Source organism: Mesoplodon mirus, assembly GCF_964341445.2.
Source record: "Mesoplodon mirus genome assembly, chromosome: 4".
Taxonomy (NCBI): domain Eukaryota; kingdom Metazoa; phylum Chordata; class Mammalia; order Artiodactyla; family Ziphiidae; genus Mesoplodon; species Mesoplodon mirus.
The window spans coordinates 35,954,411-35,974,544 of NC_138979.1; the positions used below are offsets into that span (position 1 = coordinate 35,954,411).

Consider the following 20,134-nt stretch of genomic DNA (forward strand, 5'->3'; position numbering starts at 1 on the left):
GTCGCTGCCCGAGGAGGAATTCGGAGGAGGCGCGAGGCCCGGTGCTCGCGCCGCGCCCGGGAGCCCGGGAAAGAGGCCGCCGGCGGCGGCGGCGGCATGAGGCAGGCGACGCGGCGCCTGTGAGCAGCGCGCGGCGGCGGCGGGGAACCTCAGCGCGGGGAGAGCCGAGCGGCCGGGGGCTCCCCTCCCCCGCTGCCGGGCGGTGATTTGCCGGGCCTGCTGCGCCCCCCGCCCACCCCTCGCCCCAGCCGCCGCCTCGCCGCTTCCCTTCGTCGGAGCGGCCGCTCGTCCGCCCGCCCGGCTCGAGGCCCGCGGGGAGCGCGGCGCAGTCCTTTGGCCCGCGGGGGGGCGGCCTCCCGGCATCTTCGCGGCGCCCAAGGACGACCAGGAAGGGGAGCGGCCGGGATGGCGCGTCCGCGGCCCCGCGAGTACAAGGCGGGCGACCTGGTCTTCGCCAAGATGAAGGGCTACCCGCACTGGCCGGCCCGGGTGAGTACGGCGGCCGCGCGCGGGCCCGCCCGCCCACCATTTTCCCCTTCATGATGGCGCGCCCGCCCCCTTTCCCCTTCGCCTCAGCCCGGAGCGCGGAGCCCGTCGCGAGCGGCCGAATGCGGCCGGGGCTGAGGGCGCGGGCGGCGCTGCGCAGGGAGGACGGGGCCGCGCCGGAGGCGAGGGTTCTGGGCCGCGCCCGCACCCCGCGAGGGCCGCCATCCTTCCGCCCACTTTCGAAGGCGGCTCCGGCCCCGGCAGGCCCGCCGCTGCCTTCTTCCCGGAAAGCCGGTGGTGACCGGGAGCCCGCGCCGCCGGGAAGCGGGCCTGGAGTGGAGCCATTGCTCCAGGCAGGTAGACACCGCGGTCCCGGGCGAACGTCGGGGTACGTAGGGGAGCGTAGTGCAAATGGCTGTCGGAGAGCCGGCGGGCGCCCGCGGCGCAAATCCTGGAAAGGGGTAGTGGTCATTCAGAGCCAGCAGGAGCCTCTTGGCAGTCATTCATCCATCTCTCGTTGCATCCTTCGCCATCCAGACTTGTTGAGTTTTCCCTGAGCGCGATTCCGGGTGCCCCGCCTGCCCTATCCTTGTTCTGGGGTACGTGCATCCTTGGTGCCCATGGTTCTTTTAAACCGACACCAAATAGCCGGGAGCTTGCAGCTTGGCACTGGCTGGTGTGTCCTGTAAGCTCCTCGTGCCTTTTCACCTCCATGTTTGTTTTAGGTCAGATCCCAGACCTTATCCTCGGCCTCCCACAACAGTCCACAATAGCGCTCTCTTTCTGTGTAGCAGGGTTTTCGCTGGGCTCTTTCTCTAGAAAGCATCTGCGTGTAATACATAACATTAAATTTTTTTAGGCCCTTTGCTAACATGTGTGCTTTGTGTCTTAAAATAAATCCCTTTTACTCTTATAACAGTTGGCAGTTAATTGCTTGAAATAAGAAACAGTGAAAAGGAGGGTCAAAGCATGTTGAAGATTATGTTAGTAAACTTGAGGAATAGAAGTAGACATGGGAAATAGTGGCATAAATATGAGTGCAGGCTCTAAAAATGTATTATATGCAAGTGAAGGTACTGAGATTCCCCCCTCCCCCAAATACACCCATTCACAAAAGGAAGTGACATCATGGGTGGCCAGACTGAAATTTAGTGAAGTTGAAGTAATGGATGGACATAATCACTTTTTTTGTTTTTAGTTTGTCATGATTGTAAAATGGAAAGAACACTGGGTCAGGAATTGGGGGACCCTGGCATCTGGTCTGGGCTCTGTTATGGGCTAATCATCTCAACTGTCTGAATATCCATTTCTGCAACTGTAAAATGATCATCTCTAGGATTCCTTCCAACACTAACAACCTCAGATTTCAAGGGGAAAAAACAGTCTTATTCAGATTTCGTGAGGCTGTGCAAATAACTTTTCTCCACATCTGAACTATAGGTTTTCCTTAAATAAGGCAAAGTTTTCATGGTGGAATAATGGATTATTTTTCCTACTACAGTGCCATAATGCTTTGGGGCAAGATTTGTTACTTTAGGAGTCCTTTAGGGAACCCCTTGAGTATATTCGTCAAGTAAGAAATAAACAGCTATAGGGCACATATGTTTATACATAGTTAAAAGTGAATTAAAAGTTATTATCACCAGTTGGTCATTTTCTTGTAACACAATGGCTTTCTTTAATCTTACCTCTGAAAAATATCTCCTGAGAGTCAAAAAGAAAATAGACTTAAAATTTCATTAACATGTTGCTTGCATATGTTGGCCACCTGTAATTTTGAAACAAAAAAGTGCTGCAGAAGTAGTCATAGTTGTATATATAATTGTACATAAAATTCCTAGGAGTTATAATTCCAAACCAAGGCAAAATGGAAAATAAAATGAGGAAATAAAATCAATTACATTGTTAGATAAGATACAGTAAATACAGGGGAAAAAATGTGTGTCTGTTCACATTTAACGTGAGCTCCTCAAGGGAAGGACCTAAGTCTCTCTAATTTTTAAAAAATATTTTATAGAGAGTGGCATGTTGTAATTTCCAAAGAAAGGTAAAGGTTAGAAAAAGAAGAAAGAGATATTTGAGTCCCTACTGTCTGTTACAGTTGAATGTGTCAGTGTTCTCATTTTATTTTCATCCCAATTCTGTGAGATAGTGTCCCCACTTTATACCTAGCTATAGCTTTGTAGATGATGATATTATCAAGTATGGGGGGGGAATCCTACTTATTTAAATTTCAAATATTATCCCTTGATATGAAGGCCAGCCATGTTGGGATTCTATCAATATATGGCCACAAGGAATGAAACATAGGAGGGAGAACATGGAGGAAACATTTCTTCAGGCTATGGGGAGGAGCTTTCTGATGGTCAGAGCTGGTCCACGTGGCATGGAGAAGTGACTTCTCTGCTGTAGAGAAGACATTTGTTTTGGTCCTAGGAATCCCCTTGTGAGGAATGTGAGCCTAGAGAATTCAGACATCTAGTAAATTTGATCAGGTTGGTTTCAGCTTTTGGCTGAGCTTCACACTCTGTGCCCAGGGTGTGTTCTGTAATCTAAGTTTCAGTTTACTAGTCTGTAAAATAGGGATAATTCTCACCTCACAGATTTAGTGTATGTAAAAGCACTAAGCAGCAGTACTTGAATGTTCCTATCTTTTTTGCTTTTTGAATTTCTAATTTTTCCCCTGTATCACTACACTATTTAAAATTTTCGGCTATTAAGTAGATTTGTTATTTGTCCAACATTTTATCATGAAAAATTTCAAACATATAGAGAATTTTAAAAATGTATAGTGAACAACTATGTATCTACCACCTAGATTCTGCACTTAACATTTTGCTATACTTGCTATATCACCTATTTGTTCACATATCCATCCCTCTATCCATACAGCAGTCCATCTTTTTTTTAATGCATTTCAAAGTAAGTTGCAGATAATTTACTCCTAGACACTCCAGAATATATTTCATTAACTAGAGGTTAATATTTTTAATAGATTCTTTATTTTTCCTTTTGAGGTAAAATTTACATAGACTGAAACACACTTACCTTAAATGTACCATTTAGTGAGCTGACAAATGTATACACTGGTGTAATGCAAGCCCCTACTGGGACAGAACAGTACCAGTACCCAAGAAAGTTCCCCTTTGCCTCTTCCCAGTTGATTCTTGTCCTCCTCCCTTTTCAGATGTATTATTTTAACATTAAATAGCAACTGGCTGTTTCTAATGGAGTATACTTACTGTATATGACTTTAAAAATTAGAAGTTCATTTATGCCTAAGGATTAACTAGCTTAATACTAAAAAATACTTATGCTAAAACAAGAGTCTCTGAAGCCTTTTTTTTTAATTTTTAAAAAATATTTTATTTATTTTTTATTTTTGGCCGCATAGGGTCTTAGTTGAGGCACGCAGGATCTTACACTGTGGCATGCAGGCTTCTCTATACTTCTTCTTTCCAGTTGTGGCGCGTGCGCAGGCCTAGTTGCCCCACGGCATGTGGGATCTTAGTTCCCTGACCAGGGATTGAACCCGAGTCCCCTACATTGGAAGGCGGATTCTTTACCACTGAACCACCAGGGAAGTCCCTCTGAAGACTTTTGATTGTGTACCTTGTTGGTAAAAAAAAAAAAAAAAAAAAAAAATAGAGCATGCATCTCTAATATGTGTAAATTTTCTTTAAAATTACATATACATGTACTTTGTACTATTATATGAAGATAAATACAAAAAAACAAATAGGGATGACAGATGATATAGATGATATTTTATGTTTTAAAATTCTTATTGGCAAAATGTCATTAATAGTACTAGATTAAGTTTATATTTTAAAAAGTACTAATTTTTGGAATTTTTTTGCCTCCTCCTTGTGAGATCTGACTAGATTGTCACAGTTTTTATCTTTTAAAGAGATATTATAGAATAGAACTGTCAGCTTGGCCATTTCCTTGTTTGCTTGTGCTTACATTATTAGTGTCATCTTTGTAGGACTCCTTTAGCCACTTGTTCATTTAGCGAGAATTCTGTTAGAAGTAGATGTTCCATAATTCTACTCAACCAGGCACACACAAATGGCAGTAAGTCACAGTATGCGTAAAGTGAATAAATATAACTGTAAATAAGCAAACTAGTGTTAATTGATGTATTGGATATTAGTAAAATTTACTTTTTAGGTGAAAGAATAAGAAACTAAGATAGAAGTTGTACTATTTTCTTCTCCGACCCCCTAAAATCATCTTGTGTATCCCCCGAGGTGTGAGTACTCTGCTTATGTTACCCCTGCTCTAAAAATGGAAAAACAAAAAACAATACAAAAACCAAAAAGTCTTAAAGCTCTTGTGTTTCAGTTAAAGAGCTTTTAAAAATTTAACTTTATATGAGAACTCTCAAACATCGTTAATAGGAGAGTAAGTCGATATAACCACTTTAGAAAACTGGCCTGATCTACTGTAGTTAAACACACGCCTGCCTTGTGACTTGGCAGTCTGTTCTAGGCATATACCCAAGAGAAATGGGTGTTTATGTCCACCAAAAGACTTGTACAGTAATGCTCATTTACGGCAGCTTTATCCATAATAGCAGAAGACTGAAAACAACGCAGATGTCCATCAACACGAGAACGGATAAGCAAATTTGTAGTATGTTTGTATAGTGGAGTACTACCCAGCAATAAAAAGGGGCAGACTACTGATGCCCACAAAAATATGGATGAATCTCAAAAATAAAAGGTTGAGTGAAAAAAGCCAGACACAAGACAGTACATTCTGTATGATCCCATGATGTTCAAAAACAGGCAAAGCTGATCAGTGTTGATCAGTTTGTGGTAGGTGGAGGTGGTGGTGGGGTTACTGACTGGTAGGAGGCACTGGAAATGTTCTGTACCTTGATGTGGGTTTGTACGTATGTAAAAATTTATCAAGCTTGCACATGGGGATTTATGCACTATTATGTATATAATGCCTCAATTTGTGTATATAATGCCTCAATTTTAAAAACACACACTTTGTATGAGGTGGGGAAAAAGAAGAATCTAATACTCCAAGCTTCTTCATGGATTCAATTTCACCATTCTTAGCTTTCAGTGAGAAATTTTTTCCTTTAAGGCTTCAGTCCTACAAAGTTGCATCTTCCTATTCCCTTTGACTATTTTAGAAGCTTCATTTACTACTTCACAGCTTTCTCTTGAGGCTTCTTTGTAGTTCTGGATTCTGCCTGTCTTTTGCTTAATACTAGAGTCTGTCTATTCCTTTCATGCTAAATCATTCATTGCTCATCATATTTTTGATCTAGCTCTCCACCTCTCACTTGTTAAAACTTAAGAATAAAGCATTTGACTTACCCCTCTATGACAGTTCAAAGAGTTGAACTCTTATTGAACTTTTATTGAGTACCTGCTGTATGTAAGGCACTGTACTAGGTGTACCAACAGATTAAACTTGCAGCAATTTAAAAACATTGTAAGTGAATAATTAAAGTGTTTCCCTACCCTCTATTAATGTAAATACTGGTTGGGAATCCTCAGTTTCTGATCCATAGCACTTTCCTTTTTTTTTTTTTTTTTTTGCCTTTGACAGTAAACTGCTAGACTGTGAACCTTTATTTCTGGAGACCAGGCTACATATTTTCAGAGAATCAGTTGACACTTAAATTCTTTTTAATCTCGACATAAAGTAAGATGTTTATAATCTTTATTACTTTGTCCTGAGTCCACAGAAATCCATCGTTGGTTCATTCCTCAGGTAGAGTGGCACAGGCTCACTCAGCCTTTCCCCAAGAGACTATATTCACATTGCCAGTTTGAGACTGGCAAACTGTCTCATTTTCTTCAGCTTAACCCTGGGAGCAAACAGGCAACTTAAACTCTCAATATCAACATTTACATTTTCCGTCAGCCAGGTGAATCTGTATATCTGGCATATCCCCTTTGGAATGCCCTAATGACTGCTTGTTGCCCCGTGATTTGAAGAATACTAATTCTCTTAATTCCACTATATGAGATTGTATTTGATTCTTTTGGAAAATCATGGTTTAAAATGATATATGACTTTGTTGAAAATGTCTATTAGCATTAGAAAAACATTATAGACTAATAAGTATAGTAGAGCAAGAGCCCAAATATTCCTGTTTATTAGAGAAATATTTTCTATTGCAGAAGAATCTCCAGATGTCTGATCAAAATATAGTCCACTTAATACGGTTGTTAGTCCACTGCAAAAAGATTTCTTAATCATTTCAAGCAGTACTGAAAGCATGGTCTGTGGACTGTGTTACCTGTTAATGACAAGGTAGATATAGAAATTGAGAGCAAGAGTTTAGAAACTTTTTTAGCATTTTGTTAGAGTAACTTTTTGTTTGTGAATCTGATTTAAAATTGAGGTTTGTATTTGTATGCCTTTTAATTTTAATTTTCTAATAATTCATCTTTAATGTATTTTATTAAAATGTCTGTAACTAATTAGAATTTTTTTAATTGCTCCTTCACCACAGAATAGAAGTACTGACTATAGAGGACCCTTAACAGTCAATAGTGTTCCTTGCACCGAAAACAATTTGCTCATACTGCAAACTATTTAAACTATCCTTATTTAAAAGAGAGAATGGACTGACCTTCATGTTATATATTAATTTCACCTGTGTAACAGAGTTACAGTTATTATACAAGTAATAATGTTCACTGTAGAAAGATTAACATCCCTAGACATACAAGCATCATGAATATGCACCTATATGTTTAGATGAATAATTTTTATAATATATAGTTTTGCAACCTTTTTTCCCCACTAAACACTGTATCTTTAGAAGACTTTCAATGGCAATCAATATGTTTTTATAACATTATTTGTAATAGCCATCTGGTAATTTATGGCATGGACCTATTTTTATAAATTATAACTACTTGCTATTATAAGACATTTATTTTATTTCCAGTTTTGTACTATAAAAGAATGCTCTGAGAAACATTCTTTTGGCTTAATTGTTATTTCCTTAGGACAAGTCTCTGGAAATTATATTTCTGAGTCAAGGGGCATGTGCATGTTTTAAAGCTTTGTATTACAAAGATTTAACTATCCTATCTTACCCACTACCAGAATAAGAGAATACTTGTTTTCTCACATATTCATTAAAAGAGATGATTCAAACTTTTAAAAATCATTCTCAATTTAATAAGCACAAATATTTAACTGAATTAATTTCTTTGGTTACAAGTTAGGCAGAATATATGTATCATATATGACATTCTATCAATAATGTATATGTGTCTTGATTATCAAGTTAGAATGAGTATATATAATAACACTACTATGAGGTAGATATCCCCATAAGAGAACCAAGACTTAGCTTAAGAAATTCACCTAAAGACAACTTAATTAAGTGTCTTAATCCCAGACTATTAAGAATGCCACAGTGGGCTTCCCTGGTGACGCAGTCGTTGAGAATCTGCCTGCTAATGCAGGGGACACGGGTTCGAGCCCTGGTCTGGGAGGATCCCACATGCCGCGGAGCGACTAGGCCCGTGAGCCACAACTACTGAGCCTGCGCGTCTGGAGCCTGTGCTCCGCAACGAGAGGCCACGACAGTGAGAGGCCCGCGCACCGCGATGAAGAGTGGCCCCCGCTTGGCACAACTAGAGAAAGCCCTTGCACAGAAACAAAGACCCAACACAGCCAAAAATGAAAATAAATAAATTAAAAGAAGGCTCAACATTAAAAAAAAAAAAAAAAAAAAGAATGCCACAAGAACATAAGAAATGTGATATCAGATTAGGTAAAGGACTAAAGAAGCATTTGGCAATATGTAAAAAGACCAAACATACACATATGTGTGTTTGTAGGGCTCACAAGTTTCTGTGAAGCTGGAAATCTTCAGTCAGAGAACATTTACTATTGTAACATTTATTATATTATCTTTAGTCTATATCTCTTTGAAAGCCCTTTGACACAGGGCAATATAAAAATAAATATTAGTTGTGCATTTAAAGAAAGCAGAGACCCATTAAAATGAATTCTGAATGAGTAGCATGATGTTGACTAGGTGTAAGTTCTAAAACCTTTATGTGTGAGAGAACACATCTACTTTGAACATCAGGTAGGGTAGTTATGAGAGTTACTGGTTCAGTACAGCCTAGAAGCTAAATCATAAGAACTACTACTACTAGCCTGTGTAACTTCTTGCCAGTTTACTGCATTCCCAATCTCTGTAACAGCATTTTCCTATGTACAGTGTATCACTGCCATTTGTATGTGTAATCTCCTTTCAGCTGATTAAAATGGTGGTAGTAATTGAATTCTTCTACTATATCTTCTTACTTGACAAGAATTTGCTGTAGTTAGTCAGGTAAGTACCATCTGTAGGGTTACAGAGAGCCACGTAGAGGTTAAAAAGAGTGAAATAATCTAATGATTGGTGAGCTCAGACATTTAGAGTGACATCCTCCAGATTTCTGAGCAAGACTTCCTGCCATGTCGGGAAAGACAACTAGACCAGGAGTTAAAAGATAAGCACCTCATTCTACCGCTCTCTTGGTTTGTTAGGTTTGGGCATCTTTTTTTATTACAACCTCTTTGTAAAACAGGGAGAGTGATAATTCTTAGTCTCACCCTTTTTCCTAGTAATCAAATGTGAAAATATACATGAAGAAAGTGTTTGCTAATTAAGTACCTAATAATTAACCTCCTAGAAACACCAGACCTAGTAAAGTCTCAGTAAATGTTTTTGTGGTTTGGCAAGTGTGTCTTTCAGCGGTTTCCTTGTGACTTTATAATAGTGAGTTGGCTTTAGGCTCTGGGAGTTGTGGGGACTTCCCATTAATATTACCCCTCCAGATTTCTGAGTGTGATGAGCCATCTCTAGAGGGTCCACATAGCTTCAGGATTTGCGGGCAAACTAAGCTGGACTTCGTTGGCAGATAAACGGTGCCTATGAATCAACTACTCCTCCCACTTGATCACTGAAACTCAAGCTCTGAGTGGATTCCCTAAGCCTGATTATAGAGTCTCGAAGGCTCCCCAAAAGTGGAGGTACTGTTTCAAAGTGGACTGGGTAATTCTTACTAACATATTAGTAACTTCTTAGTTTCTATCAAAATATGTTTAAGATGAGAGTTGTTGTAAGTGATGGGTTCATTTAGGTTCAGTAGTGGTTAGCAAATGTAAAAATGAGTTTCACAGAGATTGAAAAACTTTTATGTAGGGAAAAATGTCGAAAAATAAACCCGTGCCTTTAGAGCTCTTCTTCCTTTTTGTCACTGAAGTAGACTTTTGTACTAATGACATCTTTAATTTTGGAGGAAATGCATATTTAGAGGGAGCAGTGTTATGAATTCTCAGTTCATTTTTTTTTTGGAGTTAGCATATGTTAAATGGATAGAAAATTAATTCCCTCAAGACTTCTGTTTGACTTTGAAAATGAGACCAGCTATTTTCAAACAAGGCATAACTGTTCTTATCTCCTTCACTGGACTGCTACATGAGGATTAAGTCAATAATTTTGAAAAAGTATTTAGACCTTGGAAATGAGTCATTGTTGCTGATTGATTCTGTTGCAGTCTAGTCTAGTGGCTTTCAGACTTTTTTTTGACTGTAACTGACAGTGAGAAATAAATATTAATTAATACACACACTAGAAAAAGATTTTTACCAAATCATACTATATGTGATGCATCCTGATGTTTTTATATTTCATTTTGTATAAAATCAGGTTGTAACCCACAAAATCAATTTCACTGCCTGTAGTTTGAAAAGCACTGGTCTGGTCTGTTAGGCCAAAGGGAAATTAATCTATGTGAGTTATATATGTTTATATAGAACAGTAGTTGGATTTTTGAGATGAGTTAATAGTCCTGAGCTTTTTATTCTGCTGTAGCCATAGTCCTACATGGAGGTCACATGAACATAAGAAATGAAAGTTATGTTAGGACACTTAACCACCCTGGCCAGTATTTTACTTATCTCCAAAGGTATACAGATCAAATATTTCTACTCTCATTTCCTTCTATTCTTATAACTGCAAATATACCTACAACTTTCTTAGCTTTTCTCTATGAAGCTAATTATAGTTTCATACATATGGCTAGTTGAGGGTAATAAGCTTCATACATTGGAAGCTGTCAGTGATAAACACTGACTATCTAGTGTTCCCCTAGTGTTCCCTGGCTGATAATATTGAGGTTCTGGGGTTTTCTTGGGTTTGTGAGACTAGACTGTGGAGGTATCAAGCTATCTATGACTGGGATTGATGGGCTTTTGTTAAGTCCAGAAAACCTATAGGTGGGGTAGGTTTGTGGTACCCTCTGAGGTGGATGTAAAGTCATGGGACTACCACATTTCTAATGGTGCTGTATTTTCTTTACAATCACTTTTGTCCAATCAAAAAGATTTCCTTGCTACTATTTAGATAGCAGCAGTCTCAGAAGAGACAATCTAATATTGATGATAGTAAGACACTCTTCAATTTCTGAAAAGTTATAGTAAGCACAGTTTTATATCTCACATCTGGCTGACTGACTCACACAAAATAAGTACACTTCTATTGGAAAATAGCCCCACTATACTAAGTGGAAGTATCTGGAAACAAAAGGGTTAGGTTAATCTTTGTGTTAAGTCAGGTATTCAAGAACTCTGGTGGTTCTCCGCTCAGCTTTTTGTCACTGCTGTTGTTCACTGGCCCTATCTTGTGCTAGGTGGGGTGGCGGGTGAAGGACAGAGCCTTTGACAGAGTTATGAAATTTGATGGTCTCCATTGTTCATTTTTAATAAGCTCCTTGTCTGGGGCAAATATTTATTTCACTACAAGGGATCAGGTAACCCAGAACAAATGTGCCCCTTGTTTTTAATATTGTCATAAAAGCAAATTACAGAAGTAGGGCAGCTCAGCAAGCGCGGGCGGTTAGAGAAGTTTGTTGAAGTGAAATAGAGATGATGGTGATTGAAGACCCCCTCCTTTGCGCCACTAAAATTGCTTCTCATTCAATATTGTAAACTAAAAAATAAGCCCTTGACCTCTCCGTTTTCTCTGGGTATCCCAGCTACCTCCTGGCTTCACTCCTTCCTTATCCAAAGTAGACCTACATGATCACTTGAACTGCTCTCACCCCATGCACACTTTCATGCATTCACCCTACAAACTCCTGCTGAGACCAACTAGACATAATCACAAAAGGCATGCAGACTGGGGCTGCTCCAGGATTAATTTCAGTTAGGTCCTCAACACTGCTCATCACTCCTTTTACTTGACCCGGGTCGGCTCCTTGTCCATCCTCCTCAGGTGTTAGTAGATATTTTTACTACCCTCTTCCAACTCCTTTCCCCTTATTTTCAGCAAATTATTTTACTTTCATATTTTATATGTTCATTTTCAAGGTGCAGTGGAAGAGCAGGAGCTTTATGTGCAGATAGAGCCATGTCTGCTTACTGTGTCTCTATCCCTCAACAGATGAATGACCTTGGGTACCTAATCTCTGTTTTGATGGACTGTAAAATGGAGACAATAATGCCTTCTTTTCAGGGTTATTTCAAGGATTTTGAACATAAAGAATCTGAAGTTTAACAGATGATCAGAAAATGTTTTTTTCCCTCTCCATCGCCTCTTCCCCATCCTCCTTACTAAGACCCTCCCCTTCTTGCTTGACCCCACCCTTTTCCTTTCTTCATTCAACATTCAGCAAATATTGATATTTTTTTGAGTGTTTGCTATGTCCCAAACATTAACACCCTAATAGATGCTGGGGGTAGAGAGGTAACCTAAACAAAGTTTTGTTCTCATAGACTTTAAGTCATCAGCCTCTTCCCCTTTACTGACTTTCTCTCTTCAGACTAGAAAGAATAATCTCTCCTATCTTCCAGGCACTGCTCTCTCTGCTTTCCTTGGTAGCCAAGCTTCTTTAAATAACTGACCTTACTGTCTCTCTCTCACCCCTCTCCCAGAAGTCACCATCACCTGCCAATTAATAGAATTCATTTCAATCCTAATTGTTGCCTCTGTGGAAATTAGCACTGCTATTAAAAAATTCTCTTCCCTTGACTTCCCTCCTGTGTTTCTTTTGGAAGATTCTTCTGCTTCTCTAACCATACCTTTACAGGTTCTCTTTGGCTTCAAGCCACCATTCTTCTAAATTTCTGTTTCAGGCCCAGACTTACTATTGTGAGCTTCAAATCCATACATCCGTTTACCTACTAGACAGCTCCATCTAGCTGTCCCTCAGGTACCACAAATTCATCATCAAAAGTAATCTAGCCACCCCTCCCAACCCAAGTATTCCTGTTTTACTTAAAGATTACTATTTAGCCAGTCACCCCCGAAAACAAAGACCTCACATTATCCTAGATGCTCCTTATTCTTTGCCTCCAACATCTTATTGATCACGTGATGATGTCAAGATGGGCTGTGCAAACGGAGGCCTGGTGGTAGTTCTGATAGAGAAAAATAGTGTGAAATTTGATTCATTATACAGCCCAGGGCAGCGTAAGAGTGCTAAACACAAAAGAACCTGAGGCGTATTCATGTTGTAAACAGGATGTAATTCCAGCGAAACAGTATGACATTAAATTATTAATTTGGATTTTTTGGTATCATTTTATTTCTACTTAATATACAAATTTATCTTGGTTTTATAATGTATTGTTATAATAGTAGTACTGTTATATTTGTGCACATTTCAGAACATTATAAAATTTTATGACAGCTGGGGTCCACATCATGTTGATATAGTCCTTTTTTAAAAATTTATTTTATTGAAGTATAGTTGATTTATAATGTTAATTACTATACAGCAAAGTGATTCAGTTATACCTATATATACATACTTTTTCATATTCTTTTCCATTATAGTTTATCACAGGATATTGAATATAGTTCCCTGTGTAGGACCTTGTTGTTTATCCATTCTATGTACAATAATTTGCATCTGCTAACCCCAAACTCCCAATCCATCCCTCCCTAGCCCCCCTCCCCCTTGGCAACCACAAGTCTGTTCTCTAGGACTGTGAGTCTGTTTCTGTCATAGGTAAGTTCATGTGTCATATTTTAAATTACACATATAAGTGATATCATATGGTATTTTATCTGAATTGCTTAGCATGATGACTCACTTAGCATGATAATCTCCAGGTCCATCCATGTTGCTGCAGATGGCATTATTTCATTCTTTTTTATGGCTGAGTAATACTTCATTCTATATATATACCACATTTTCTTTATCCATTCATCTGTCAGTGGGCATTTAGGTTGTTTCTATGTTTTGGCTATTGTAAATAGTGCTGCAGTGAACGTTGGGGTGCACGTATCTTTTTGAATTATAGTTTTCTCTAGATATATGCCCAGGAATGGGATTGCAGGATCATGTGGCAACTCTATTTTTAGTTTTTTAAGGAACCCCCATACTGTTTTCCATTGATGTATTCTTTTATTTATGATGTATTTCTTATTTTTCTAAGAATTATTAAGAATGGAAGTTAAATTTTGTCAAAGTTAAATTTTTTCAAATTGTAATAGTCTTGTAAGTTTTCTCTTTTGGCCTTTTTATTAATTATATATTTTAAATATTAAATAGTACCTGTATACCTGGAATACACCTTACTTTGTTTCAGTACAGTAATCACCCCTTATCTATGGGGATACATTACAGTACCCCCAGTGGATGCCTGAAATTGCAGATAATACTGAGCCCTATGTATACGTTTTTTCCTATACCTATGTACCCATGATAGAGTTTAATTTATAAATTAGGCATGGTAAAATATTAAATAAATAATAAAATAAAACAGTTATATCGGGCTTCCTTGGTGGCACAGTGGTTGAGAGTCCGCCTGCCGATGCAGGGGACACGGGTTTGTGCCCCGGTCCAGGAAGATCCCACCTGCTGCGGAGCGGCTAGGCCCGTGAGCCATGGCCACTGAGCCTGCGCGTCCGGAGCCTGTGCTCCGCAACGGGAGAGGCCACAACAGTGAGAGGCCCGCATATCGCAAAAACAAAACAAAACAAAACAAAACAAAAACAGTTATATCAATACACTGTAATAAAAGTTACGTGAATGTGGTCTCTCTCAAAATATCTTATTGTATAAATTTAATGCCTTTTCCATCTTAACTAAACACTTACAATGCACTATGGCCATAACTTTTGCAGTTTGGAGTGCAGCAGCAAAACTAGCATGAATTTCTTTTTCCTTCACAATTTCATGGATAGAATATTCTTTCATACAGTAGATCTTAGCAACTTCAGCAAACGGTATTTTTTCTCTCCTTATTAGGTCGAGAACTTTCACCTTTTCACTTAATGAAAATACTTCACAGCTTCTCTTTGGCATATCCAAATTGCCAGCATCGCTACTCTTATGCTTTGCGGCCCTCATTAAGTAAAATCAAGGCTACTTTAACACAAGCACTGCAGTACTGCAACAGTTGATCTGATAACTGAGACAGCTGCTAAGTTATTAACAGGTAGGATATGCTGGACAAAGGGATAATTCATGTCCCACTCCAGGATGGCTTGAGATTTCATAACACTACTGAGAATGGCGTACAATTTAAAACTTATGAATTGTTTATTTCTGGAATTTTCCATTAAATATTTTTGGACCATGGTTGATCACAGGTAACTGAAACCACAGAAAATGAAACTGCAGATAATGGGGGACTATTGTACATACATTTCTTTTTTTGTTGAGATATAATTTAGGTAACATAAAATTCACCTGTTTAAGTTATACAGTTCAGTGGTTTTTATTATATTCACAATGCCGTACAACCATTGCTAATTCTAGAACATTTTTATCACCCCAAAAGGAAACGCATACCCATTAAGTAGTCCGTCATCATCCATCCTTACCCCCAATCCATGACAGTCACTAATCTACTTTGTCTCTAAGAATTTGCTTATTCTGGATATTTCATTTGAAGGTATCATAGAATATATAGCCAATTGGACTTCCCTGGTGGTGCAGTGGTTAAGAATCCACCTGCCAGTGCAGGGGATTCTTAACCACACAGGTTCAAGTCCTGGTCTGGGAATATTCCACATGCCGTGGAGCAACTAAGCCCATGTGCCACAACTACTGAGCCTGTGCTCTAGAGCCCGCATGCCACAGCTACTGAGCCCACGTGCCACAGTTACTGACGCCCATGCACCTAGAGCCCATGCTCCACAGCAAGAGAAGCCACCTCAATGAGAAGCCCGCGCACTGCGATGAAGAGTAGCCCCTGCTCGCCACAACTAGAGAAAGCCCGTGCACAGCAATGAAGACCAAACATAGCCATCCATAAATAAATAAATTAATTAATTTTAAAAAAGAATATATGGCCAATTATGTCTGGCTTCTTTAATTTAACATAATATTTTCAAAGTTCATCCATGTTGTAGCGTGTGTCAGTAGTTTATTCCTTTTATTTATTGTTTATTTAATATTCATTTATTTATTTGGTTGCGCTGGGTCTTAGTTGCAGCAGGTGTACCCCTTAGTTGTGGCATGCGAATTCTTAGTTGCGGCATGCATGTAGGATCCAGTTCCTGGACGAGAGATCAAACCCAGGCCCCCTGCATTGGGAGCACGGATCCCCAACCACTGTGCCACCAGGGAAGTCCCAGTAGTTTATTCCTTTCAATGTCTGAATAACATTCCATAGGTACTCCACATTTTGTTTATCTGTTCATCAGTTGATGGGTATTTGGGTCATTTCCACTTTGGGCTGTTATAAATAATGCTACAATGAACATGTGGACAATTTTTTATGTGGATTTAATGTTTTCAATCTCTTGGGTATATACTTAGGAATGGAATTGCTGGGTCATATGGTAACTCTTTGTTTAACCCTTTGAGAAATTCCCAGGCTCTTTTCCAAAGCTGTTATACCATTTTACATTTCATATAGCCTAATGACCTTGACTAGAACCTCCAGTACAATGTTGAATAGAAATGGTCAAAGTGGACATCCTTGTCTTGTTCCTTATCTTACGCAGGAAATTTCAGTCTTCCACAATTAAGTATGACGTTAGCTGTGGGTTTTTCATAGGTGCCCTTTATCAGGTTGAGGGTGTTTCCTTGTATTCTTAGTTTGTTGAATGTTTTTATCATGGAAGGATGTTGGTTTTTGTCAGATGCTTTTCCCACATCTATTGAGATAACCATGTGATGTTTTGTCTTTTGTCCTGTGAATATGGTGTATTATATTGATTGATTTTTGTGTGTTAAGCCAATCTCACATTCTTGGAATAAAACTTGGTCATGGTGCATAATTCTTTTTATACATTGCTGGATTCTGTTTGCTAATAAGAAATAGAATCCCTGACACATGACGGTTGAACTTATAATTTTTCGACTTCATGACAGTACAAAAGTGATACACATTCAGTAGAAACCACACTTCAAGTTTTGAATTTTGATCTTTTCCCAGGCTAACGATACGCAGTAAGATACTTTCTCCTGATGCTGGGCAGTGGCAGTGAGCCGTAGCTCCCAGTCAACCACACTGTCACTAGGGTAAACAGCCAATACACTTAGAACCATTCTGTATTCATACAACCATTCTGTATTTCACTTTCAGAATGGTATTCCATAAATTACATGAGATGCTCAACATTTTATTATAAAATAGGCTTTGTGTTAGTTTGTTTTGCCCAACTGTAGGTTAATATAAGTGTTCTGAGCACATTTAAAGTAGGCTAGGCTAAGCTATGATATTCTGTATGTTAGGTGTATTAAATGCATTTCTGTCTTAATGATAATTTCAGTTTATGATGGGTTTATTGGGATGTAACTCCATCATAAGTTGAGGAAGATCTGTATTTTTGTTGTAGATTTTTGCATCTATAGTCGTAAGTGATACTGATCAATAGTTCTGTTTTCTTGTGATGTCTGTTTCTGGGATCCTGGTATCAGAGTAATACAGGCCTCAAAAAGTGAGTTGGGGAGTGTTCCCTCCTCTTCTGTTTTTTGAAAGAGTTTGTGAAGGATTGGTATTAATTCTTTAAATATTTGGTATGATTCACCAATGAAGCTATCTGGACCTGAGCTTTTCTTTGTGGGTTTTTTTTTTTTTTAATTTTAAACAGCTTTATTGAGATTTAACTGACATAAAATACTGTGTAAATTTAAGGTGTACAACGTGTTGATTTGATACACTTACACATTATAAAGTGATTACGCTAGTAGGGTTAGTTAGCACTTCAGTCACCTCATGTAATTACCATTTCTTTTGTAGTGAGAACTTTTAAGATTTACTCTCAGCAACTTTCAAGTCTATACAGTATTGTTAATTATAATCACCATGCTGTATGTTAGATCCCCAAAACTTATTCATCTTATATAACTGGAAGTTTGTATCCTTTGACCAATATCTCCCAATTTCCCCTACCCTCCAGTCCCTAGCAACCATCATTCTACTCTTGTTTCTATGAGTTGCACTTTTTTAGATTCTTTGTGGTACTTTTTCTTTTTATTATTTATGGTATTTTTTTATAATTCAATCTCCTATTATAGCTCTACTCACATTTTCTATTTCTTCTTCAGTGGGTTTCAATAGTTTGTGCCTTTCTAGGAATTTGTTCATTTTATCTAGGTTATCTAATTTGTTGGCATACAGTTACCCATACTATTCCCTGATAGTCTTTTTTATTTCTGTAAGGTCAGTAGTAATGTTCTCTTTTCGTTCCTGATTTTAGTAATTTGAATCTTCTCTCTTTTTTTTAGTCATTCTAGCCTAAGATTTGTCAATTTTATTGATCTTGTCAAAGAACTAACTTTTGGTTTCATTGATTTCCTGTATTTTTCTATTGTCTATTTTACTTATTTCCACTCTAATCTTTATTTTTTTTCTTCCTTTTATTTGCTTTAAGTTGGTGTGCTATTCTTTTTCCAGTTTCTGAAGGTAGAAGCTTAGGTTACTGATTTGTGATCTTCCTTTTCTTTTTTTAATTACATGAGTGAATCAACAGTTTAAATTTTATTTATTAATTTATTTATTTTTGGCTGTGTTGGGTCTTCGTTTCTGTGCAAGGGCTTTCTCTAGTTGCGGCGAGCGGGGGCCACTCTTCATCGCGGTGCGCTGGCCTCTCACTATCGTGGCCTCTCTTGTTGCGGAGCACAGGCTCCAGACGCGCGGGCTCAGTAGTTGTGGCGAGCGGGCCCAGTTGCTCCGCAGCATGTGGGATCTTCCCAGAGCGTGGCTCAAACCCGTGTCCCCTGCGTTGGCAGGCAGATTCTCAACCACTGCTCCACCAGGGAAGCCCCGTGACCTTCCTTTTTAATATAGGTGTACATAGCTGTAAATTTCTCTCTAAACATTGCTTTCACTGTATCCCATAAGTTTTGGTATATTATGTTTATGTTTTCATTCATCTACAAGTAATTTTAATTTTCCTTGTGATTTCTCCTTTGCCAATTGTTTTTTTAGTAGCGTGCTAATTTCTATATGTGAATTTCCCAAATTTCCTTTTTTTTTTTTTTTTTTTTTTTTTTGCGGTACACGGGCCTCTCACTGTTGTGGCCTCTCCCGTTGCAGAGCACAGGCTCCGGACGCACAGGCTCAGCAGCCATGGCTCACGGGCCCAGCCGCTCCGCGGCATGTGGGATCTTCCTGGACTGGGGCACGAACCCACGTCACCTGCTGATGCAGGTGGACTCTCAACCACTACGCCACCAGGGAAGCCCCCAAATTTCCTTTTATTAGTGATGTCTAATTTCATTACCTTGTGGTCAGAGAACATACTTTGTATGACTTCAGTCCTTTTAAATTCATTGAAGCATGTTTTATGACCAAACGTATGTTCTATTCTGGAGAATATTCCATGTACACTTGAGAAGAATGCGTATTCTGCTGCTATTCAGTGAAGTGTTCTATAGATGTCTGTTACGTCTAGTTAGTTTATAGTGTCTTCTGTTTCCTTTTTGATCTTCTGTCTAGTTTAGTTGTTCTATCCGTTATTTAGAGTGAGGTATTGAAGTCTCCATCTATTATTGTTGAATTGTCTATTCTCCTTTTAGTTCTGTCTGTTGTAGTAAGTCTTTTGTCTGATTTCTTTCACAGCTTTGCTGATTTGGTAAAATGTGTGGTAAGCTTTCCAATTTTTAGATGCCCTAAAATAATTTCTATTTTTTTTTTAATTATTTTTTTAAATTTATTTTTGGCTGCATTGGGTCCTCATTGCTGCATGTGGGCTTTCTCTAGTTGTGGCGAGCGGGGGCTACTCTTTGTTGCAGTGTGCGGGCTTCTCGTTGCGGTGGCTTCTCTTGTTGCAGAGCACGGGCTCTAGGCACACAGGCTTCAGTAGTTGCAGCATGCAGGCTCAGTAGTTGTGTCGCACGGGCTTAGCTGCTCTGTGGCATGTGGGATCTTTCTGGACCAGGGTTCGAACCCATGTCCCCTGCGTTGGCAGGCAGATTCTTAACCACTGCACCACCAGGGAAGTCCCTAAAATTATTTCTCTTTAGCAAGCAAGCAAGTCTATTTTCAAGACTTGAAAGACCTTAAAACCACTTGGGGCCTGGAACTTTTTGAGGGTTTTTTCGGGCATCTTTTAAATCAATTTCATGATTATTGGTTTATTCACCTGTTCCACTCTTCTTGAGTCAATTCTACCATTTTTATTTTCCTAGAAAAGTGTCTATTTCATAGATATAGTAAACCTTCTAGTGTAGGTTATATATATATATATATA

General features: G+C 39.1%; 1 protein-coding gene across 1 annotated transcript in view; it reads left to right on the forward strand.

Moving 5' to 3' along the window:
• Positions 1-284: 284 nt before the first annotated feature.
• Positions 285-20,134, forward strand: part of HDGFL3 (HDGF like 3) — a 76,233-nt gene continuing 56,383 nt past the window's right edge. Inside the window, exon 1 of the mRNA XM_082619616.1 lies at positions 285-489. Within this exon, the coding sequence (XP_082475742.1) occupies positions 406-489 (84 nt within the window). The 5' untranslated portion in view covers positions 285-405. The remainder of the gene's footprint in view (positions 490-20,134) is intronic.